At 38.7% G+C, this 24,470-nt stretch overlaps 1 protein-coding gene across 7 annotated transcripts in view; it reads left to right on the top strand.

The window, feature by feature from the left end:
• Lekr1 (leucine, glutamate and lysine rich 1) overlaps positions 1 to 24,470 on the top strand; it is a 101,433-nt gene that overhangs the window by 13,343 nt on the left and 63,620 nt on the right. For 6 of the 7 annotated variants that reach the window (XM_070022890.1, XM_070022888.1, XM_070022891.1 and 3 more), the window contains one exon: positions 4,001 to 4,215. In XM_070022890.1, the coding sequence (XP_069878991.1) occupies positions 4,001 to 4,215 (215 nt within the window). Of the gene's footprint in view, positions 1 to 4,000; positions 4,216 to 19,776; positions 19,855 to 20,511; positions 20,642 to 22,066; positions 22,202 to 24,470 lie in introns of those variants that run through there. The other variant, XM_070022893.1, reaches the window with a different exon arrangement.

Here is a 24,470-nt window from a genome sequence, read left to right as displayed (position 1 = left end):
GGACTGATAGCATCTTTGGATGGGATCACAGAGCCCCTCATTGGTACTGAGAGTTGGTCCAGAGTGGAGGATGCACACATGCCATTCCAAGTAGGAGGAAGATGCCCGTTAATTATATCCAGTGAGCTTAATTTTACTTCCTAAGGAGATTACAGAGTACTTTATTAAAGGGTGGTTTATAAAGCATATCAAGAAAAAAACAATAACTCTTAGACCAATGTTATGGTATTCAGAAGTAGTATATGAGCCTCCCCATTTCATTTTTTGTAGAGTTAGTGGATCAAGGAATTAAATTAGGAGTCAAATCTCTGGATTTTGGGAAGAAAATAATTATGTTTATCATAAATTACTGAGGGAAGTATGAATAACTAGGCTGTCTGTGCTGATAACTGGATGTCTGGGTACTTTCATAATCAGATATATATGAAATGTACTGACTAAAGGACCAGCATCAACCAGTGTAGTATGACACAGAATCGTGTTCTGTCACTGCCAACATTGAAAATCAGAGAGTTGAATAAAATGACCCTCATAGAGTAAATTAAAAAAAAACCTACAAAGCTTAGAGTCTTTTGGATGCTAAAGTCAATGACTAAGGCTGAATCTGAGATACATATGTAGTATATATCTTTCTTACACGGTTGAGTATTATATAGATAATATACACCAGTATTTGAGCCTTAGTGATAGAAGATATGTATTTTCATTCTCAGTTCTGTACTTGGTCTGAAGAGCCAAATGCTCCCAGCATAGAATGGGAAGTACTAATTTCCAGGAAGAAGTAGCTGAGGGGAGATGAAAAAGAACTAGAAAATGGGTCTGATCCCAAAAGATAGTGATGGCTTCTATTGTTTCTCTTTCCCTCTGGAGCCATAGTGTCTTTGACTCAGATTCTGTCTCAGCTGTGCTTGCTTGTTTTTCTCTCATTCCAGTTACATGGCATATTCTGTACCCTGCCCATGACCTTTGCACATGTGCTGTAGAGGTCATGCAACATGCCTGGTTCCTCCATGCTTATAGGTTAAGTTGCCTCATCTCAGCCTAGAACTCTGTTCTGGGTCCAAGGTTTAATTCTGGTTCATCTATCAACCATGATTATGGATAATGGGTAGTCAGTTGTGTGACCACACAGAGCAGCCAGGCTGTGGAAAGTTGATTCTTAATGAGGAGATGATGGGTGCAGTTTAATGATACATAGGTTTTCTGTGTTTGTTTTTGTGCCATTCAGTCTGACCATGAGCTCTGTAAGTTCAGCAGCGCATGCATCTGGGGATTTTTGTTTACCTGGATATGTTCCATGACCAGATTCTACCTCTAAACCTTACAGTTCAACTTTACCACCTGCATTCTGAAGCATGTACAGGAGAAACTCTGCACCCCTCCTGGTCCACCAAACTTATGTCCAGCCCCACTGCTTGGCTTGCCCACACCTGCCACCTCCATTGTTGTAATATTGGAATGGCACACATTGCTTCTTTGAAGTGACATCTTTCAGATACTAGGTAGCTTTTCAGATATGCATACCCTTGATGGCTTGAGCTGTTTCTTGGGTTCTTAAAGTGAACACACATACTTGAACCTTTTGACTTGCATGATTTTGTCGAAGTTTCTGGGTCAAAAGAGTAGGGATCCATTCTTACAGGTCACAGCAGCCTCTTAGAGGAACAGCTCTCTGTTGTTTTGTTAAGCAGGAGCCTTATTTAACATAAAAGCCATAACAGTATATAAAGTAACAGCATAAATGTTCTACAAATTTTAAAGAACAATGTATTCAGTTTGTTTTAGGGCCTAGTAAGCACCAGGCCCTAATAACACGATGACATGCTAGACTAAGGGAAGTTTATGTTTTAGTAAGCTCAAACACACTGAACTATGTAGATCTACCCATCATCCTTTGAAGCAGGAACCAGATCAGAGCAAATGATCTAGAATGAGAAATAAAGTTAACACCCTAGAAAACAGCTAGAGGAATTGTATGGACAAGAGAAAACAGAACGTTCCTGAGAACTGTCTTCAAATCTCAGGAAGGTCTTTGTGTGAGAGAGACTGGGGCTTGGGCTATTTTGGGAGGCAGATTGATGTAGGCATTTCCTGAGAGACAAAACTGGAAGAGGATGGGACAGGCTGCCTTGCAAAGTATTTTCCCATCCTTTGGGATATTACAAAAGTTGCTGGGCAGCCTGCTAAGCTTGAACTGGGTTACCTTAACTTGATGGTTTATAAATCTATAAATTTGGTATCATCAGCAGTTAGAGGATCAATAGAGTCATTCATGATTTGTATTATGGTTTTTAATTTGATGTTTATTTTATAAAATTGATTATTAGTTTCTCCCAATCAATACTTGTATAAAGGCAGATATGGTGGTACCTTTACTGGAGCAGTTTCTGTAGTATCAAGGGAGGTGGCATTAAGAATTCAGCAAGGTGTGGATGGCTCATGCTTATAATCCTAGCTGCTCAGGAGGCTGAGATCTGGGGATCACTGCCCAGACAGGAAGTCTTTGAGACTGTCTCCAGTTTGCCACCTAAATGCCAGAATTGGAGCTGTGATTCACAAGACTAGAGAACTCACCTAGAGAAAAAAAGCTCATGAATAGTACCCAGGCCCTAAGTTCAAGCCCCAGGATGGGTACAAGACTACAAGACAGAAAAAAAGAATAAAGGCAGAGGAAAGGAAGGAAGGAAGGAAGGAAGGAAGAGAAAGGGAGAAAAGAAGAGTAAAGAAAAGGCTGGGCGCCTATGGCTCACGCCTGTAATCCTAGCTACTCGGGAGACAAAGATGGGAGGATCACTATTTAGGCTTTGTGGTTGAAAGCCCATCTTACAGATAGATTCTGAGTGTCATCCCAGCTCTGAGGGAAGCAGAAGCAGAAGAGTCCCAGTGCAGGCTGGTCAGGACATAACATGAGACCTTAGTTAGAAAATAAGGCAAGAGGGCTAAGAGTATATATAGCTCACGTGCTCAGGTGCCTACCTAACAGCACATAGCCAGACGTTGTCATGCATATCTGTAATTCTAGCACTTGGTCGGCAGAGGCAGAAGGATTGTGGGTTCAAAGATCCTGTTTAAAAAAAAAAAGCAAAAGAATAAATACTTTTAACTAATCCAAGGGTTGATCCAGTTTGGTGCCTGGGGCAAATATTTCATGAAGCTGTCTCTCATCCTTTGTGAGAAGCAAAAGAAGCAGAGGCTACTTGAGGCTATTTTTACTTGACACAGAAAAAAGCCATTTCTTTCCCAACTCCTGAAATTTCATTTTCCCCTGGTCTTTTGCTGGCAGGGCCTCAGGCACACTTTATCTGAAGGAAGTAAGAGGATTTAGCCAATGTACACATGGTAGATTGAATATAATATAAATGATTAAAGTCATAGGCACTGGTTTAGAGGTTTAATCTCAACATTTAGTCTCATCTTTCAGCTGGTTATTGAACACCAATAGTCTCCATGTCAGTCTGTGAGTACTGGAGGGAGAGATCTGATCGAGGGAGAAGAGATTATGTTCAAAATACTTTTTGTACTTGTAGGTTTATGACAGAATGCTAAATCCTATAAAAATCATAAAATATTGAAACGGAAGAACTTCAAGTTCATTTGGTTCAATGCCATAATTTTATAAATGAGAAAAATAGGATCTGAAAAGAGCCGAAAGGCATGACCAGACTCGCAGGGGAATTGGCCATGACAGGCCAGAGACTTCTAGTACTGTGGAAAACTCATCTTAGTACAACAATCGTAAAGATGTTTTTACCATTTTTTACTTAAATTTATGGAACCTATCTGAAGTATAAATCCCTCTGAGGGATACCACAGAGACATAATTGCTCTAAGAGAACTGTTTCTAGTTCGAAGAGTTTGTGCCCGAGTCAATATGGTAAAAAGACAGATGGGGGCTCTTTACCTGTGGCACAGCCCTCTGTACCTGACCAGCATTGGCTACCGTCATATCTTCAGCTAAATTAAAAGCAGCCTATCGGTAAACGTGTGTTCTGTTTCCTAGATGTCTCCTGAAGAGAAAGTTTGCAAGTACTGCGGAGTCAGCTATCTAATTCTACATGAATTTAAGGCCATGGAAGAAAGACTGAAAGCAATGGAGAAGAAGGTGGAGTTTTACCAAGCAAGTGTAGACCGGGAAAAGAGACTTCAAGAAAACCTCCAATTGCTCAGTCAAGACTTTGCCCAGTGTAAAATTGAAAATGAATCCAAAACTGAAAGGTTAGAGGATGTTTTTCTCTTTTCTCTCTTATTTAGTTTGAAAGAAAAGGACAGAAAATAGATTTTGAATGTTTTTCTAGAATGTTCCTATATCAAGCATATATTTTTTTAGTTGAATACATTTGCTCATAATTATAGGTGGCCAAGAGTAACTATCAATATAATTTATAGTTTCCTTTTGAGACTCCCAAATAACTAGAAAACAATTGACTAAGTATATACATATATGTAAGTATATACATATATAAGTTATACTTATATATGTATATATTTTTCATATTTTGAAAAGGATACCAAGACATCAAAAAGGCTGTAGGATTCTAAATAATTGGAGTTGGAATAACTCCGTTGTTGTTGTTGTTGTTGTTGCTGCTGCTGCTGCTGCCACTGTCACTCTTTGGGGCTTGAACTCAGAGCCTAAGCTCTTTCCCTGAGCTTTTTTGCTCAAGGCTACTGCTCTATCACTGAGTCACAGCTTCACTTCCAGGCTTTTGGTAGTTAATTGGAGATAAGAAATTTAGGGACTTTCTTGCCTCTACTGGCTTTGAACTGTGATTCTCAGATCTCAGCCTCCTAAGGAACTAGGATTACAGGCATGAGCCAATGGCACCCAGAGAAATTGAAATAAAATTTAAAAATGAGTTTCTAATGCTGTAGAATCTGCCTAAGATACTTTAATTAGCTTGTGTGGATACTTAATGTGAGAGTTCCTTATGTTTTATTCTCTTCCTTATGAATGAAAGTTTCTTGATTTAAAGTATCTACAATTGATATTAGCAACCCTTAAGTTAATCAGCTTGGTGAATATCACGTCTTTGGGAAAATACCTACTTTTTAACCCCTTAGGACAAAGTACATCTATAAAGTTTTATGATAATATATACATAGATATTTATAATTTACACATAGGTTATTGTATAATTTTTTTATATAATTTATTGTATAAATATATCATTACATTATCAATTAAAACAGATATTTCTTCCTAATCAAGAATATTTTGCTATAGTTTCTTCAATTTCACATCTGAATAATAAAATACAATATTTTAGTTGAGAAATTTTTAAAATTTGAAATATTCAGCTTAAAAATGTTAATTTAGAGGATTTCTGCTTGTTAGGAATTCTTTTTCCAGTGTTACCCACATTTTCTTTAGTAATATTTTGTATTCTCAGCCCAATGCCAGTGGTTCATGCTTGTAATCCTAGCTATTCAGGAGGCTAAGGGTCATGGTTTGAAGACAAGTTGGACAGACAAATCCAAGAGACTTTTATCTCTACTTAGCCAGAAAAATGCTGGATTGGATGCGTGGCTCAAATGACAGCACTCATCTGTGAGTGACAAAGCTGAGCAAGAGTGTGAGGCTCTAAGTTCCAGCCTCAGTATCAGCACAAAAGACAAAACAATTTATTTCTACAAGTTATACATCAGCACATGAAGTAAGAAAAGCATACAGAATAAAAGATAAGAACATCCCTAAATGGCCTGCTGATTGCATTCTCACTGGAAGTAAAACAGCTCTTCATGGTTTGGTGGTATATCTTTCTAAGTATTTTATTGTATCTTTACCTTTATAACATATATATCTCTATTTATTATATACATTTGGGCATGAATACCTCGTTCTGTGACTTCTTCTACTTACTTGTATGTTCTGGAGATTGTCCAGTTTTCACCCTGCCATTGATGCACCAACGCTTTCCTTATTACATCTTATACAACATACCTTCCCATTGTTCTTTCCAGCATTGTTTTTTCTTTTTGTTGGCCATGGAACTTTAACTCAGCATTTATATTACTTCAAGTTTTATTATTGCATAGAGGAGTTGTATTTATATTCATTTAATATGTTTCTCATAAGATAAGTTTATAGATGTAAAGTTGCTGCAAGAAAGCACATGCCAATTTAAAGTTTCAGTGAATATTTTACCAATTATCCATTGAGAAGATGTGTCTGTTACAATTGGCCAGTAGTTTTTGAAGTGGCTATTTTTCTACATTTTGTTAATATTGACATATTCTTAATTTTTCTGAATCTCTTGAGTGAAAACAAAAACATTATCTCATGGTTATCTAATTTGGTTGTTTTTACCAATGAAGCTAAACATTTTTTCATATTTATTAGACAATATATTTCTTCTCTTATCTATATCTATCTATATAAGATGTTCACTTTTCTATTTGCTTATTTGAGGTCCTATTGGGTATTATGTTTTATTTTTAGGAGTTCTTAATATATATTGACTTTCTACTTTGTATCTGTTAGTGTTTTCTAATGGTTGCTTGTTTTTTTACCTTGTTTATTTTATTTCTGGCAATACTGGGGTTTGAACTTAGGACCTTGTGCTTGAGCCATGCTTCTTCTTATTCTTTTATTAACCCCCCCTTTTAAAATTACTTACCTTATGTCAAATTTTGGCCAGACAGGGTTTTGCATTATGTTCTTTTGTTTGTAAACAACAGAAATGGTAATACTAACCTTGAAACAAAAAGGAATTTATTAGAAGTGCATAGATTGATAACTCACTGAAAGACTTTGAGAAGGACAGGAAACAGCACTTGTTGGGGACCTGGGCCATCTCCTTAGAGTGAATTAGCTCCCCTTTGTTTCTTCATCCTTCCCGTCAAGCCTGAAGTCCTAGAAGAAAGTCGGCTTCTTTTGATTACATGACCACTCAACTCCCACTTTGTTAGCCTTATAAAAGGGAGAACCCTGTTTAACAATTCTGAGAAGAGTTTGTACACAGAAGGAGACTTGTTTACTAAAAGAAAAGCTTGACTGTTGTCATCAGAAGGGGGAATAGATTTAGTAAAGTAAAAACAAAAGCATGTTTCACAGTTATGGTATCACCTCAGAGGCAGATTTATAATTTCATGCTTTTTGTTGCTTTCCAAATGTCTGGATTGTTATTCAGTATTTTTTATCAGGTACTTCACCATTTCCCCCCAGATTTGCAATGCCACCTGCTCGTTTCCAGCTTGGGTCTGGGCCCTGTGTTCCGTGCCACTGCGTCTGGGCCCTGCATTCTGTGGTATTGGCTCAGCATCATACTTTGACACTCTTCCTCATCCCCTCTGCCCCTTCCCAAACCAGTCTCAATGAGCTTCACTGTCAAGTGGACTGGCTTGTAATAAATGCTTTCTTACTGTGATACTATTTTCCTATAAATCCTTCCTTAAATATATTCACATGAGTTTACATTATGGTGTGCCATAAATTAAAGGTTAGTATACACATAAAGTTATTATGATACAAATGCCTTTGCTCTGCAACATTAATCACCCATATTAGTGGTGGGAGGCAAAATGATTAACTTGCTACTATTTTAGCATAGATTTTTGCACCTTGTTCACTGGTGAAGCTGCTATGTAGGGTTTTGTTTTTTTTTTTTTAATGGTATAAAGACTGGCTTTCTAGGGGTGTAGCTTAAGAGGCAGAGTACTTGTCAAGGCCCTAAATTCATTTCCCAGTACTGCTTAAATAAATACATAAATTCCACTCTCACAGTAAGTTAAGAAGCCTTCCACTTTTTATGGGCAGCAGGCACTCTGAATAGCATCGTAGTTGCTGTTTCTTGCGATTTTAGTAGATCTCCTTTATAGAAAATGTCTGATGTCTTTTTAAGGTGATAGAATTTCAATGATTCATTTTGTTTTCTCTCTAATTATTGCTTTATTTGTGGATTTTTATTCCTTCTTGATTTCAAAGTTTACTGGCTTCAGCAAATGATATTTTCCTATGCAATTAATAATGTCACTTGGCATTTCAAATTTCTTGTTATTTAGTAATATGTGGTTTCTCCTTATTTGAAAGTTCACCTTCTGTGTTTGTTCGATTCCCTCTCTTTTCCTTGGGTAGATTATTTGCATTTAAAAAAGAGCTGAGGGACAAGGAGGGAGGCAGAGAAGGAGAGGAACATTTTGCCAAGGAGAGTAACAGATTGTCTATTTTGTTGGCCCTTTCAGATAACCAGATTTGGTTTCAATAATCAAATCTGTTTCTTTTCTGTTTGTTTTCTAGCTTGTTAACTTATTATCCTGTTTATATTTGTTTCTTATCTTTTCAGTTTTTAGTTTTCTTGCTAGTTGCTTGAGTTGAAGTCTTGATTAATTTATTTTCAGCTTCTTTCAAATAAATGCAGTTTAGACTATCATGTTTTCCTGTGGTGACAAGTTTGTTGTGTTGGCAGTCGCTGCACTGCAGACCTTTGTATAATAGAATTTTGTTTTCATTTACTGATAAATAAGATGAAAGTTCAGTTTTTCTTTTTAAAGAAACACTGTCTTTCTTGACTTTTCAGCATTTGACATACAATTATATCTCACCTAAGAAATACCTAGAAGCATGTTTTAATATTTCTAAAAGATGACATTTTAGCTATTCTTTTATTTCTTTTTTTTTTTTTGGTCGGTCGTGGGGCTTGAACTCTGGGCCTGTGCTCTGAAGAGCTGTCCCTCAGCTCTTCAGCTCAAGGCTAGCACTCTACCACTTGAGTCACAGCGCCACTTCCGGCTTTTTCTGTTTATGTGGTACTGAGGAATTGAACCCAGACCCTCATGCATGCTAGGCAAGCATTCTACCACTGAGCCACCTTCCCAGCCCTATTCTTTTATTTCTATCTTTTGCATTCTTCTATGGATAGAGGAAATAACTCTTAAGTTCTTTGGGAGAACTTAAAGAATTTAATTAATAGTTATTTTTTAGTAATATCCCATGCTATTTAAAAAGATACATATTCTTTGTTTTATTGGTATAACTTTTCAGTAGATACATTTAATTATACTGGTTAATTGTGTTATTCAAGATGTGTAGTTCTCAGTTTTGTTACTTTCACTGGAGATAGTGGCATCTTATAATTCATACTTCCATATGATGCTGAGTGTCTTTTCATATGCTTACCCTCTCTATATCTTCTTTGGTGGGGTAAAGCACAAATAAGGAAGGTTGTAGCCCAGACCAGCTGTGCATAAATTGAAACCCTGCATCAAAAGTAACCAGTGGATCTGGGTACTGGTGGCTTATACCCCTAGCTTCTTAAGAAGCTGAGATCTGAGGATCACAGTTCAAAGCCAACCTAGGCTGGAAAGTCCATGAGACTCTTACCTCCAAGAAACTACTCAAAAAAAAAAAAAAAAGCCAGAAGTGGGCCTGTGGTTTAAGTAGTAGAGTTCTAGCCTTGAGTAAAAGAGAAGCTCAGGGACAGTGCCCAGTCCCTGAGTTCAAGCCCAGGACCAGCATGCATATAGACACACACATACATACACACACATACACACAAAGTAACCAATGGGAAAAGGGCATTGGTAGCTTGTCTCACATGGTAGAGCATCTACCTAGCCAAGTATATAGTCCCTGAATTAAAATCCCTAAGTACTGGGGAAAAACAAAAACGCCAACATTAAGACCATTCCACTTGGTGGGTCTAACGTACACTTACCACCCAAGCTTCTGTTTTTTTTCTGCTTTTGGATTTGGCACGGAAGTGGGGCAGTCATGTTAACAATGATGAGAAAACTAGATTTCAAGTCATCCAGCCTTTATAGAACAAAGAACTGATGTAGAACTGTCATTCTCATGGGGCAGGCCTGCTTCCTAGGGAACTGTTTCAGACCTCAGGGGACTTCTCAAAGCCTCACAATCCCCTTGAAGGACTAGTTCTCACACTGTAGCTTGAGAGCAAAGTGAGATTCTTTACAGCAAAATGAAAACTGTTACTGATTGAAGTGAGGTTGGTAACATTGTAGAAAAGCACTTATTCTAGTTCAGGTTGCTGAAAAATGGCTCCAGTAGACATAGAGCTATTGATAAATAATTTAAACCCAGAATTGATACCATATTTTTATTCTAGATAATTTGTCATATTGAGTTAGTACTGTGCATCATACTCTAGGAGCTTAAACAAGTTTTATTCCTATCACATAGTTGTAAGACCAGCAAATCCTTTTGCTTCATTTTCTCCCCCACATCAACTCTAGATTGTGCTTCAGAAAGAAGTCCTTAGTTATAGTATACTGTTTTCCTGTATTCTTCCTCTCTGTGGACACGTGCAAACAATAAATAGAACTTGACAGATGGTTTTATGATTGGTATAAACAATGTTTACATGGGTTTCCTTGTTACTAGATCACACAAGGTGATACAGATTAATATTTATTCAGCAGTATTGATAGACATGTACACATACATATCTTTTATTGCTAGTATAACTTTGAAAGCCCTTCTATCATTATGTTATTGCTATAGCAACATGATTACCAAAATAAGATATATTTCTTCTGCCTTGTCTTTTTTGTTTGTTTGTTGTGGGGCTTGAACTCTGGTCTTGGGTGCTGTCCCTCAGTTCTTCAGCTCAAGACAAGCACTCTACCACTTGAGCCATAGTGCCACTTCCAGCTTTCTAGTGGTTTATTGGAGATAAGAATCTCACGGACTTTCCTGCCCAGGCTGGCTTTGAACCACAATCCTCAGATCTCAGCCTCCTGAGTAGCTAGGATTACAGGTGTGAGCCACTGGCACACGGCTTGCCTTGTCTTTTTAAAGGCACTACCCAACATTTTAATCAGCAATGTAGCATTCTAATCCATCATTACTCTTTGAATTTATCCTTCTACCTTGAGTTTTCCATACTTGATACTAGTTATGATTATGACAAATAACAATTTTTATTAGGCAAAACCTAACTCATTGTAAGAATCAGCAGGTAATGCAGCATGTAATGATATGCTATGTACTGTATAGTTCTGGAATCCTGTGTCTTTGTGCCTTGATTTCTTCATCTGTAGAATGATGAGAGAATAGGTGGCCATCTTGAATTGAAACCCCCTTGTACAATTATTTGAAGATATTTAATTAATTAAAAGTATCAATTAAAAAAGAATGGTCAGAGAGAAAAGGTACTTGGTAGGAGTGATCGATTCATTCCTCAGTGCCTAGAGGAGTTTTCTGGAGCCTTTCTTCTTTCCCCTTTCCATGTTTTCACTGATGTGCTGCCCTCTAGGTACTGTCACATTGCCTCTTACCTTCAATACCTAATGATTGGAAGCCCAAGCCAAGTCATTGGGCTTAGGAAATACCAGCTCACCAAAGGAATTCTAGTGCAGGAATTTTAAACTGCCTAGCCTAACTTTGAAGAGGCTCACCAAAAAGAATTCTAGTGCAATTGGAATTTTAAACTGCCTAGCCTAACTTTGATGAGGCTATGATTTCTGCATTGAGGAGTAGAGATTATGGTGAAAGCAGAACTTTAGAAAATAATTATGACTTATTTACTAGATCTCCCTTTCTTTCAAAAATTGATATAAAGTGATTTAAAATGATGAAGTAAAATTAACACGTGAAGGAGAAGACAGGTAGGTATGGGACAAAATCCAAGAAACCAAGGCTAGAGGTATGGTTAAAGTGGTAGTGTACCTGCTGTGAACAAAAAAGCCAGAGGACAGGCTATGCATGTTCTTAGGTCTTGCACTTCTTCAGAACTCTCCAGACCTTCATTCAGTATGAGGCTTCTTCCAGCTCTGATCTAAGCTTCTCTTCCTTTCCATGTCAGCCTGATTGAATACGTTAGACCCAATGCCTTCGTTTTCTCATCCTTCAGTTCACGGTAACGTGTCTCTACTCATCTTCATTTCAAGGAGAATATTGTAATTCAGGTTACCAATTACTTAGGCACCACTGAATTAAAACAGTCTCTAGTTCCTTGTCTTTCTTAACTTCTATCTGAAGAACTCCTATGTCTGTGATATGTTATTATCCTCTGGTTTTAGGGGGCTAAGGGGATGTGGTCTCCTATGATATTGTTGATTTTCATCATCCTCCCCCGACCTCTCTGTTTCCTGCTGTACACGGAGTAGCGAGGACCTGGGAAAATTACTGTAGTGCTGAACTCTTTGCCTCAGTATTCCAGGCTGAAGGTGATCCTAAGAACACTGTCAACATTCAGAGTTATTGTGAGTAGTAGATGCAGTTATAGGAGGTTTACAGCTATGTAACTTTAATAAAATTTGAGATTACTTACAAAAAATTGTAATTATGGTTATTAGCTATCTTGGGTATCAGCTCTATTCTTCCTATTTGATCATCTTCCCCCATGAGTATCTCTTGGATCCATACAGCCATATCTGCTATTCTCTTTTTGGATATCTACTACAGTCTCCCGATGCCCATTTCTGGCCCATCCTGTGTCTCCTGTGATCCCATCCAAGTACTTACCCATCATTGCACTCCCTGGCTTTTCCTGCTTAGGGTTCCTGTTGTCCTTGGAGTACAGTACAAAACCCCCTGTGCTATGCGAGTCTTGTGACCTCTGGCCCCCTGTCTTCCTAGCCTCACTCTTGGTCACAATCGTCTCAGACTTCTCTTCAGTTCCTCACTCTTCTCAGGCCTTTCAAATGCTTCGTATCTTCTGCCTGCAACTTTCTTCCCTCTCCCATCTTTTCTCTACCTCCTTTTTCAGGTTTGGCTGAGATAGCAGACCCCAGAGAAGCCATTTTGCCAACCCTCGTGGGTTTCCATGACATTCTTTGTTCTTTCATGTGGTGTTAAGTATAACTACGCGTTTCCCATTTACATTCCTGGCTATATTTTAACTTCCGTGAAAATCAGTCGTATTCTTTGCTTCATCTATGCACCTAACACAGTTGTCTAGCATATAAAAATGCTCCAAAATATTTCATGACTTGATTTATTTATGAGCAGAAATGAAAAGCATGTAATGGCCTCCTATGTTTGAATAATTCTCCATTGTCTGGTTTTGTGGGCAGTTCATCTGACAGTACATCCCTGTAATAGCTGAAAAGGCCAGACACCCACTGCCCCAGCTCCTTGCAATTAAGGCTGACTTTACTGTGAAGAGTCTGTCAAATGAGATGAAAATGAAGCTCTCCAGGGATTTCTGAGGAAGTTTGCATTACCTCTCCTTTTGTTGCATCACCCTTCTTCTCCCCAAGGTTCAGAGTTGAGATTAGAGAGAGACTGGCCATTTTGCAACAAGAAAGACAGGAGTAACCTGGTTCCCCACCACCAGCCCTGAAATACCTATCTAGCTGTGTTACATGAGAATACATAGCTGCTATATGATCGATGTCCTGTGCTCTGGTTTCTGTTATATGCAGCCAGGTGCAACCCCTGATACACACACTTACTGCCTGAGTAATTTATTTGTACCTGATATGTGCTGTTAGTAGGTGATTGATGGGTGGATGTACAATAAACAGTATATGTATTATAAATTACTGGGAAAGAGACCATATCTCTTATTTTTCTCTCACACCTAACTCTTTCACCCTGAACACTGTCCTGTATATGGCAGGTATGTGATGAATGCTGATTGATAATGATACTGTTAATTGAGGCTTGAAGGGAACATTTCATTAAGGAAGACTCTGAATTATAGGTTCAATTTAGTTCTAAAAATGAAATCCCTTAAGAGAGCAACCTTTGGACTCTCATAACTTAGGGAGACTCAAGAACATTTGGGTCAATCTGCGCTATATTACTGTCTCGAAAACCAAGTATCTTTATAAAAGAATTAAGGATATATCTTGAAAATGTCCTTTTGAATGGTATTTAAACAAAATTTTATTAAATGAAAGGATACCAGATAGTATAATTCTCTACAGAAATAAGCTCATGATAAGTAAGATGAACACAAAATTTATAGACCAAATTTGGAACTTTTTGAGAGTAAAAGTGGGTGCTATCAATGCTGATAAAAATATGTGCAGTAGGTTTAAATTGGAACTCTACTAGCTTATATCTAAGTGTGTGTGTGTGACAGTCCCAAGGCTTGAGCTCAGAGCTTCACACTCTAGCTCAGATTTCTTGCTCATGGCTAGTGCTCTACCACTTGGAATATGCTTCCAGTTCAACCTTTTGGTAGCTAATTGGACAGAGAGTTATATAGTCTTGTACATAGAGTTGTACTACCTACAGGGATTTTGAACCACAATCCTTATATCTTAGCCTCCTGAGCAGCTAGGATTACAGGCATGAGCCATTAGTGCCCAGCAACTCATCTTTATATGTCAAAAGATTATAATTTTGACATAGATATGAGTTTGTATGAACAAGAAGCCATAATCATTTACTACAGCATACAAATGTCCCCTCTCCCCAAATGCCCATTTCATTTTTTTCCTTGTGTTTATTTTAAACTTTCAAGCTCCTCTTTTTTCATTGCTACCTCCTGTTCACAACCTCAGTTCACAATGATGTGATACCATGTAGCACTTACATTTTAAAACAGTTTAGCAGTTGAGTATGTGCTTCCTTGTTTTGTCTTTTTGTTGGTATATGTCATTCTTTTTTAATATGCCAGAGTCTTTAAGAACAGAAACTGTTTTTATTTTCCCTTGGATCACCCACAGGATCTAGCATGACAATGGGCACATGTTGATGTTTGCTAATTTTCTAAATGATTGAAACATGGCGTGTATCATGAGGTCAAGATTTTAAAATCATATCTCATTTTGATTTTACCCATATGCAAAATAAGATTGTTTACCTCTTGGAAGGAACTGAAGCTTCTGCCTTATTCTGTACTTTAAATGATTTCAATGTCAAGAAATGGAAACTGTATTTCTTGCTGTCCTCTCTGTTTTCTATTAGTACTAATGCATGTGTGCATATAGGTGGCCCTATGCCATGACTTGCATCATGATGCTAGCTTTTAAGAGACCTCTAGGCTGTTCAGTTCTGTTCTCAGCATATAGCCTCACTTACACTAAATCTACTAATATTTGTACTCAGATAAATATTTGGATGACTGTTTCTGAAAGGTATTTCTTGCTTTGCCTCAATGTGGTTCCAGATAGATAACAATGACTAGAGAGTGTATCAAGCAACTCTAATTTTAAAAGATTGAATCCTAATAACTTCCTGGAATTTTTATTCCATTTTTCTATTAATGTAGGTGGATTTTATCACCTGCATTGATTATTGGGGTTTTATCACTGTGTGTCCTCAGAGGTGGAAGGATGTATTTTACCTGCTGCCAGCCAGGAGGTAGCCAGTGGAATGCCATGCCAGGCAGGCAGGGAGATGCACTCTGGGAGCAAGGAGGAGGTCCTTGCAAGAGTTGGTGGGTAGGGTATGTCAGGGAGGAAAGAAGCAGGGAAATACATATTTAAACGTGAGATTTCAGTACTCCAACTAAGAGGAGGAACTGAAATTTTACTTTGTAGTCATTCTCCATTTTGAAAAACATTTTCAAAGCTTTTGTTTTCTTCTTCAGGCCTTTGTGTTTAAAAGGCTCAGTGTGTTCATGACATAATGGTGAATAAACACTTCATTTCACAGGGAGCAATTACTAAATATATTCATTTGATAGATTTTTTTTCAGGGAATATCACTTCATATTTAGAAATGTTCATCAGGTTGAGGTTTTGAATTCAGAATTCTCCTTATGCCCTTTCTTTTGCCTATGACTGTTTTCTCCCTCCCTGATCTTTTGATCTTAGGTCATCTTTTTTTTCAGTTGTTAAAAGCTAAATCACAGATTTCTTTAATAATAATCTTGTTTTCTTTGGCCAGATATTGTATTTACTCATCTGCTTAACTCTAGGAGAAAGGTTATATTTGTCTCTATTTCCTATTATATTTTTTCTCTTTTATTGTTATTGTAAAGGTGACATACAGAAGAGTTACAGTTACATAAGTCAGGTAATGAGTACACATCTTTTTGAAGTGTTATCTCTTCCCTCATTTTCTCCCTGTTTTTCCCTCCTGACTCCTCTCCCCACAAGTCATGTAGTTCAACATAGTTTATAATTGTATAGTTTCAACATAGTGTCTACTGAGTATCACTGCTGCACTTATTTACCCCTTATTATGTTTTAAAATAAAGGAATTGGCTATTGAATTAAAACTCAAAATTGTCACTAAGGTAGAAGGCAACCATCTAATATGTCATCTGTGTTCCAATGTAGGTGTAGTGTTTTCTGCTCTGAGTGAAGACTGCAAAGCTTCTAGAAGAAAGCATCTAGAAGGAGTGATAGCAAGAACTCTGCTAAACATAAATTGTGTCACATAATTAAAAGCATGTTTTAGTTGTAATAAACATGCAAAACAAAACAGAGTCCACAGCCTTGCTGCATCTCCCATCTCTCCTTCCCTTATTACTTTGGTGTTTTTTTTTTTTTTTTTGCACAAATCCAAAATTAGTTTGGAGGCAGGAGATGAAAGCAATTTGCTATGGAAGCTAGAATATTAAGTGGTCTGGCAAGTACTTGGGTTTTTCTCTTAGAAGGCAAGGAGAAAACATGCCAGATCCTTGCCACACTGAAAGACAGACTGACTGGGACTGATTCCGAAAACATCATATGCCCAGGAAAGCAGGGGTTCCTTAGAATGACTGAGAAACTCTGTCTGTAAGGCTCTGGGTTTTGCGTGAAGGAATTCTAGAAAACATGTATTTGAGAATTTGCTTAACTTTGCTTTATGCCTATGGCATTTGTGATTTTAAACCTCTTTTCTTGATAATGTTATTCCAAGTTCCTTAACTTTTGTCAGGACAGACTTCCAAGTATACTGTGTACATATACACACTGGGAAGGTGGCTCAGTGGTAGAGTGCTTGCCTCGCATACATGAAGCCCTGGGTTGGATTCCTCAGTACCACATAAGCAGAAAAGCCAGAAGTGGCACTGTGGCTCAAGGGGTAGAGTGCTAGCCTTGAACTGAAGAGCTGAGGGACAGCGCCCAGGCCCAGAGTTCAGGCCCCACGACCAACCAAAAATAAAAAAAAAAGGTATGTGGAGAAACATTCAAGCTACGCAGTCAGCACATAGTATAGCCCAACCACATGTGCAAGCAGGGTGAGAGTCCGCTGCCTGAGCTAGATCTCACTCAGTCACTTCCTGGCTGGGTGGCTTCATTTCTTCAGCCTGCTTACTTACCTCTGCCATTACATCCTTGTCTGTCAAATGGGGTGATAAGGACCCTCTACCCACTGGGAATTGGCTAGGCTAGCTCTGAGGGAAACATATTTAGCCTTTTCAGTTGTAGCCATCAGTATGAAGCAAGCATAGTTTTCTGTTCTCCCTACCCCTGTGTTCCAGCAGACAGCAAGACTGCTTCTGGTGAATCCAAAAGTCTCACCACTCAGTGACAGTCAGAGAAACAAAATTACAAGATTTGGCCTGGCTTGAAAGGAGAATATCAGGGATCTAGGCTCAAGTGAAGCCAATAGACAGCAAGATCACAAGAAAATGTAGAAATAAGAGGCTGGAAAGGTGGCTCAGTGGTAGAGCGTTTGCCTTGCATGCCTGAGGTCCTGGGTTCAATTCCTCAGCACCACATAAGCAAAAAGAAAAAAGCCGTAAGTGGCGCTGTGACTCAAGTGGTAGAGCACTAGCCTTGAGCTGAAGAGCTGAGGGACAGCGCCCAGTCCCAGAGTTCAGGCCCCAGGACCGGACCCCCCCTCCAAAAAAAACAAGAAAATGTAGAAATAAGTCTATGTGTTAGAGGAGGGAGAAATCAGCAACAAGGAGGAACTGGCGTCGACAACTGGACAAGGCCATTGGACCCAGAATTGAACCAGGAAGATGCAAGGATGGGAATTAATGGCCATAATTGTAGGTGGGCTACTTACCTTCTGGAAGTTGATAATTGATGTTATCAACCAAGAACATCTGTAAACTGAGCTTTAAAAACAATCCAAGCCAAAGTCTGCCTCCTGGCCTTTCTCTCTTTGACTCTCTCTTTCCCTAAAAGGCTAAAGATCAAACTCAGAATCTTCTATACACTAGGCTACACCATCAGGCCTGAAAGACAAGCTGCTGAAGAAGATTCAGGAAAGAGCTAGATTTGATACATGGAGGCAGAAATTTGACTGACACAAATATTCTTGAGCTTAAGGATCTTTAAATCTTCTAAGGGTCTGTAATACTGAGCAAAATGAATAAATTCTATAACATGGTACACACACTCTCATGTGAACTTCTAAGAATTAACCAGAATGCACTGTCTTCTCTCAAACTTCAGCAAAGGCCCTTCTGGAATTCCTGACTTTGTGTTCTTAAAATCATTCTTTACCACTCAGTTTCCTTGACTGTGCTCACATGCTCCTCCTCTGTGTCACATGAATTTTGTGCACACTTGGTGTGCACATTCATGCTAATTGATCAACCAGCCAGTCTTCTGTATTAATGGAAATTTATGATGAGTGAATAAATGCATGATTCAGATGAGATTCTGTGTGAAAAGAATTATGGCTAAGATTTAGTGCAGTTTGACGGTCAGCTAGTTTGAAATGCCTCAGGCTTACTACTGGATAGCTTCCTGTGTGCAGTGAAGGAGCTATCCAGAAACTTCCAAGACATATTTTTTAGCTGGCTTCTGTTTCTCAGTGGAGTGCTTTGTGGAACACTAGAGCTTTATCATGTCAGGGCATATAGGAAAATGTCTTCTTTGAGGCTCTGGAAATCTAATTATACCTTTGGTGTCAAGGGGAGTTTCAGGCTCTGTACTTTAGAGAGTGAAATGTCAAATGCATCGTGTGTGTGTGTGTGTGTGTGTGTGTGTGTGTGTGTGTGTGTGTGTGTATTTGTGTGTATATTCTCTGTCTTCAAGTCCCTGTGGGAGGAATGGCATAAGGAAAGCCTTGCATTAGATGTTTACTTATGGCTCTTGAAGTATAGTGTGGGCTCCTTGGCAGGTATTTGAAGATTGGTAAGTCCAACTGTGAATTTGACAATGTGATGAATCACGAGTACAGAAAAACACTATTCATTAGTTGTCTTATGTACCTGTTGGATTGGCCTTATGATCTTATACAATAAAAGTGTTAACATTCAGTTTACCCAAGATACATGGAACAGCATTTCTCCTGCAGAGTGGGACTGTCGATCTTTTCCCATGCTGGAGAGACTGTCCTTGGTTTGAGGTGGTAAACAACTATCCGATGTTCCTTCCTAGCTGGGAACATGCTGGGTGCATTGGCTTACCATGGAGTCCTCTAAGTCTAAACAGTGCAGTAGCCAACAGTGGACTTAGAGACAGAGGGAATGTCAGGAGCTGGAAACCAGGAAGGACAGGGCTAGAAGCAATCCCCTGAAACACTGTGTAGAAGTCCTGGATGGAGCCAACTCCATCCTGTGCCAGGTCTCTTCCACTGTGGATAGCGGGCTCACCAGGAAAAGTCTAATTTCTCCTCTTTGCAGTAGTACCTGCTATCCACTCACCTCCTCCTGTATTTTTTGTTGTTTCTTTCAAATAATCTATTAAAGCAAACCACATTATAAGTAGACTCATATACAATGAGACAGCGTTCTTTAGTCAAATTTTGTTTGGGATATTAGATATCTGCAATATGTTGAAATCGTAGAGTCAGGTGTTGGAGCACAGGCGCATTGATCCTAGCACTCAGGAGGCAGAGACAGGAGGATGGAGAATCTGAGTCCAGTCTAGACTTCCAAAGGGCTTAAATGCAAATATCTATCAAGCATTTATCAAGCATGGTCAGTGTGTGTCCTTGTTTCCATGCTCTTACAGCTTTTTGCTTAGTGGAAGGAGGCAGAGAAGCCCCTTCTTGTCAGCTGTGAGGACAAGCAGCTATGGGTAGGTGTGTAGCAACTTACTCCTCACTGAAGGTGCTGCCAAAAGTCTGGAGGAGTTATGGTCTGTCCTTTTGTAACTGTCAAGGTAAATTCAAAAATTTTCCTTTGTCCCCCCCTCTCCGCACCCCTCTCTGTGCCCAGAAAAGCCCCGCCTGGGCTTTTCTGTGCTATCCCTGAGCTCTTTTGCTCAGGGCTAGTGCTCTACCACTTGATATACAATTCCACTCCTGGTTGTTTTTTATGGTTATTAGAGGTAAAAGTCTCACAGACCTTCCTGCCTGGGCTGGCTTTGAACTGAGATCCTCAGATCTCAACCCCCTAAGTAGCTAGGATTACAGGCATGAGCCACTGACACCTGGCCTCTATATATTTTTTAAATATTCAAAATAAGAATAGAAATTTATTCTAAGAAATCCCTTCAGTGAACAGCAGGAGATCTCCCTTTAATTTTCACAGAAACACTATGTTAGATGAGTTTTAGGGGATTGTTAAAACATATAAATTCTAGCCACTTTGTATCCATGGAGAACTGATTATAGAACTCCCCTGTCTAGACACCAAAATCCATAGGTGCTCAAGTCCCTTATATAAAAGGAACATTGTGTTGCATGTAGCCCCCCACATCTACTGCGTGTATGTTTGTATGTATGTATGTATGTACGCACATATGCATGCATGTATTGTTCTAGTGCTATGGCTTGAACTCGAGACCTCTCACTCTCATTTTGCTTTTCACTCATAGCTGGCCTTCTGCTACTTGAGGCGTATCTCCAGTCTGGCATTTTGCTGGTTAATTAACGACTCTCTGATTTGTCTGCATCAGGTAGCTTCAAACCACATTTTTCAGATCTGACCTCCTGAGAGGATTACAAGTAAGGTCACCAGTCATTGCTTTCCAGTATAATTTAAACCATCTCTATATTATAATACCTAATATCATGTAAGTGCTGTATAAGTAATTTTATATTGTTTAGGAAATACTGAATATACGTTCAGTATTGGTGCAGGTATAATCCCATTCCCTTTTCTACTCTACCACTAAACTACATCTTTAGCCACTCCAAATATTTTTTTATTTTTTGGTCGGTCATGGGGCCTGAACTCTGGGCTTGGGCACTGTCCTTGCGCTCTTCAGCTCAAGGCAAGCACTCTACCACTTGAGCCACAGCACCACTTCTGGTTTTGTAGTGGTTTATTAGAGATAAGAGTCTCACGGACTTTCCTGCCCGGGCTGCTTTGAACCATGATCCTCAGATCTCAGCCTCCTGAGTAGCTAGGATTACAGGCGTGAGCCACCAGCACCTGGCTTTCCAAATATTTTTTATCTAAGATTGGTTGAATCTGCAGATATAGAATCCTCAGGTATGGAATGTAACTATCCTCTAAATGATGGTAGCAATTTTAGTTTTTCTCTAAATCATCCTCCATCCCCTTAGTCTAAGAAAATATGTTAAACTGTTTTGTCTCAGTTTTTGTGAAATTATACATAAATCCTGTAATACAGAATTATGTATGCTTTCTTTTAAAATTAGACAAGGGTTAAGAATTTATCTTCTGCATTAGTAAACTTGAAGAGTTATTTTTAGCCAGAAAAAGATCAGTATTTTAATAGACTATCTGCATATTAAAGATATGATAGAAAATAAGTGAATCATCAAATAAAGCTCAAATGAATGAAAATAAAGTTTATTTAAAAAGCAAATCTGAGGGAGAAGCAAAGGAAAGAATGACGTCCAAAAAAGAAATGTATTCATTACCTGATGATAACCCTTCTGCACAACTCCTTAATAATAACCATAAAATTACATTTTAAAAAAAAGCAGTACTGAAGCTGGGTGCCTGTGCCTCAGGCCTGTAATCCTAGCTACTCAGGAGGCTGAGATCTGAGGATCACAGTTCAAAGCCAGCCTACGCAGGAAAGTCTGTGAGACTCTTACCTTCAACAAACCACAGAAAACCAGAAGTGGCACTGTGACTTAAGTGGTAGAGTGCTAGCCTTGAGCTGAAGAGCTAAGAGACAGCACCCAGGCCCAGAGTGCAAGCCCCATGACCAACAAAAACAAAAACAAAAACCAAAAAAAACAGTACTGATTCAGGCCCATGGTAGGGGAAAAAAACCCTTTTTCCAACCTTTATTAAATATTTTTCAATAATTACAGATTAATAACTGGTATAAAATTAAAACTACCTTAACAAAAATATATTTTAGCAACTAAGAATATGATAGAAAGATAGGAGTGTCACGATAACTTTTTTCAAATATCTAGAATAAACCTGCACAGTATTTCTCCTTACAGATAATTCTGCACACGTCCAGTGCATTGTCCTGTTGGCACTGCAGAAGCTGTCTTGCTCCTGATACTAGGCCCTGATACTAGGCTCCTGATACTATGCCTCTAGGCCCTCACACAGTTCTCCTGACTTCTCACAAAGTAAGAGTTCTTCCTGCTTTTATTGAACCCTTAAATGACTTGTCTATAAATACCCAGACTCTCAACCCTCCATTCCTACTGTCTTGAAAAGTAATCTAATTTCCTGTAAGTATGCGGGTGGTGGTTTACTTCTCCTAATGGTCAGACATTTGTCACTTTCTGAAACTAGTTTCTGCAGGATGATCTCTTCTGATCTCTATGTTGCCCCCTAATTTTTGCCTTGGTGTTTAGATGCCTTTGCTTATGAAACCTAGGTTGAATATTATCCTGAGAATCCCCAATCTCATTTTTTTAAGGCTCTGAACTTCCCCCTGTCATCTTGAATTGCTGTGAGGCCAATTTGAAGGAAAGAACTAAAAAACAAATTAATCTTTAGATCTAAGAGCATGACAGAAAGTACCTAGATCACAGGTGGTTAAAACCCCTGGTCTTGTGATCAGATTTCTTGTGTTTTCTGATGTGGTTGATAACAGAGAGAAGATTATTTAAAAGGCACTTTTAAATCATTTTCCTTTACAATATTTTCATTATGAAGAATATTAGTAGATAGTCCAAATGAGAACAATTAAGGAACAACTCTAAAAGCTCTCTCAATTGTGTTATAGTGCAGTGGTTCTCACAGTCAGGTTGACTTAGAGAACCTGGGAAGTAGATAAGGGTGATGGTTGTGCTTGTTCTCTGGGGTGCACTGGAAAGAGGCCTATAACTCCAGTCATCCAACTCCCAGGAAGGACTCTCCACTGGAACATGCTGCTAGCCTCCATCTCCAGGAACACTCTCTGACTAGATAACATCATGTCCTCACATCAACATAATGTTCAAACTCTGTACAGAATTATGACTTCTCAGGAGAAATGCATGCTTGCACAGAATGTACTGTATTGTAGCATCTTGTGAATTACTTCAGAAAGTTGATATATACAGTAAGAGTGAACATTCATTTGTGTCTCCATGTTTAATTTTTAACCATATTGGTTTGCAGGAAGTAAGTGAATGAGCACAGCCAAAGCAGAGTAAGCTAATGTGACCAACTTTCTCAGGGTACACAGTCAGGGGGCTTGAGATAGTATTCATGTATAGCATTCATTTGAATAATGTTTGCCAAGAAATGATGTTGGAAAATGTCTTGTAAAAACACAAGCTTGGAGTTCTTTTCTAAGACAATCTTAATACTTGAAATAGGCTTTTGTTAAGGGATGTTTAAAACATCTTTTTAAACAGTCCTGGGCTGGGGCATAGCTCAAGTGGTAGAATGCTTGCCAAGCATGCACTAGGCTCTGGACTTAATCCTCAGTTCTACAGAACAACACCAAATTCTATCATTCTTCAGCATACTAAATAAACTTAAATTTCTTTCTAATATTTCTAGATATTTTCCCATTGATAAGCCTGAGCTATACTTGTACACATGTAAAGAGATGGTATACTTTTTTCCCCCTCTATTTAACTTTATGCCAGGCACTGGTGGCTCACGCCTATAATCCTAGCTACTCAGGAGGCTGAAATCTTAGAATCTCAATTCGAAGAAGAAGGGCAGAAATTGCAGTGAGAATCTCATCTCCAACAAACTACTCAGAAAAAGCCAGAAGTAGCACTGTGGCTTAAGAAGCTCAGGGCAGTACCCAGGTCCTGAGTTCAAGCCTTCCAGGATCAGCACACACATGCACGCAAACACGCACGCACGCAGGCAAATCTAACTTTAATAGTCATAATCTTCAATGTACATATGTGACAATGGACCCAGGTAACTTGAGGGGATGATGGGTGGGGCTGGGAGAGGTGGGGAGAAGGATGAAGAGTGACATTGATCCACATGCATTACACTCACACACTGACATGTAGAATTGAAACCCTTTGTACAACTACATAAAGGTAATTTTTTAAAAAGCTATGTAAAAATCTAATTGTAGATTTTCAATGCAAATTATTTACATAGTTTACACCCACTATGTAAATAATCTAGTTGTTGTAGAAAGAAACCCTAGAGTTTTCCTGACTAGCCCTCCCAGTTCAGGTTCTTTACCTAGGGTAACCCTGTTTTAGCATAGGGTTGTTCCCATTTTCTTTCCAAAGTCTTAAATACATATATGTATGCTAGCATGAAAATATATGGTTTCACTACTAAATATCCCCATGCTGCTGATCACATGTATGGTGTATATGTGTACACCATTATATGTTGTTTTTGTTTTTTTGGGGGGGTCCGGTCGTGGGGCCTGAACTCTGGACCTGGGTGCTGTCCCTCAGCTCTTCAGCTCAAGGCTAGCTC

Source organism: Dipodomys merriami, unplaced genomic scaffold (genome assembly GCF_024711535.1).
Source record: "Dipodomys merriami isolate MVZ:Mamm:240054 unplaced genomic scaffold, mDipMer1.0.p SCAF_154, whole genome shotgun sequence".
In the NCBI taxonomy this organism is placed as follows: Eukaryota; Metazoa; Chordata; class Mammalia; order Rodentia; family Heteromyidae; genus Dipodomys; species Dipodomys merriami.
This window is presented reverse-complemented; position numbering and strand designations above follow the sequence as displayed.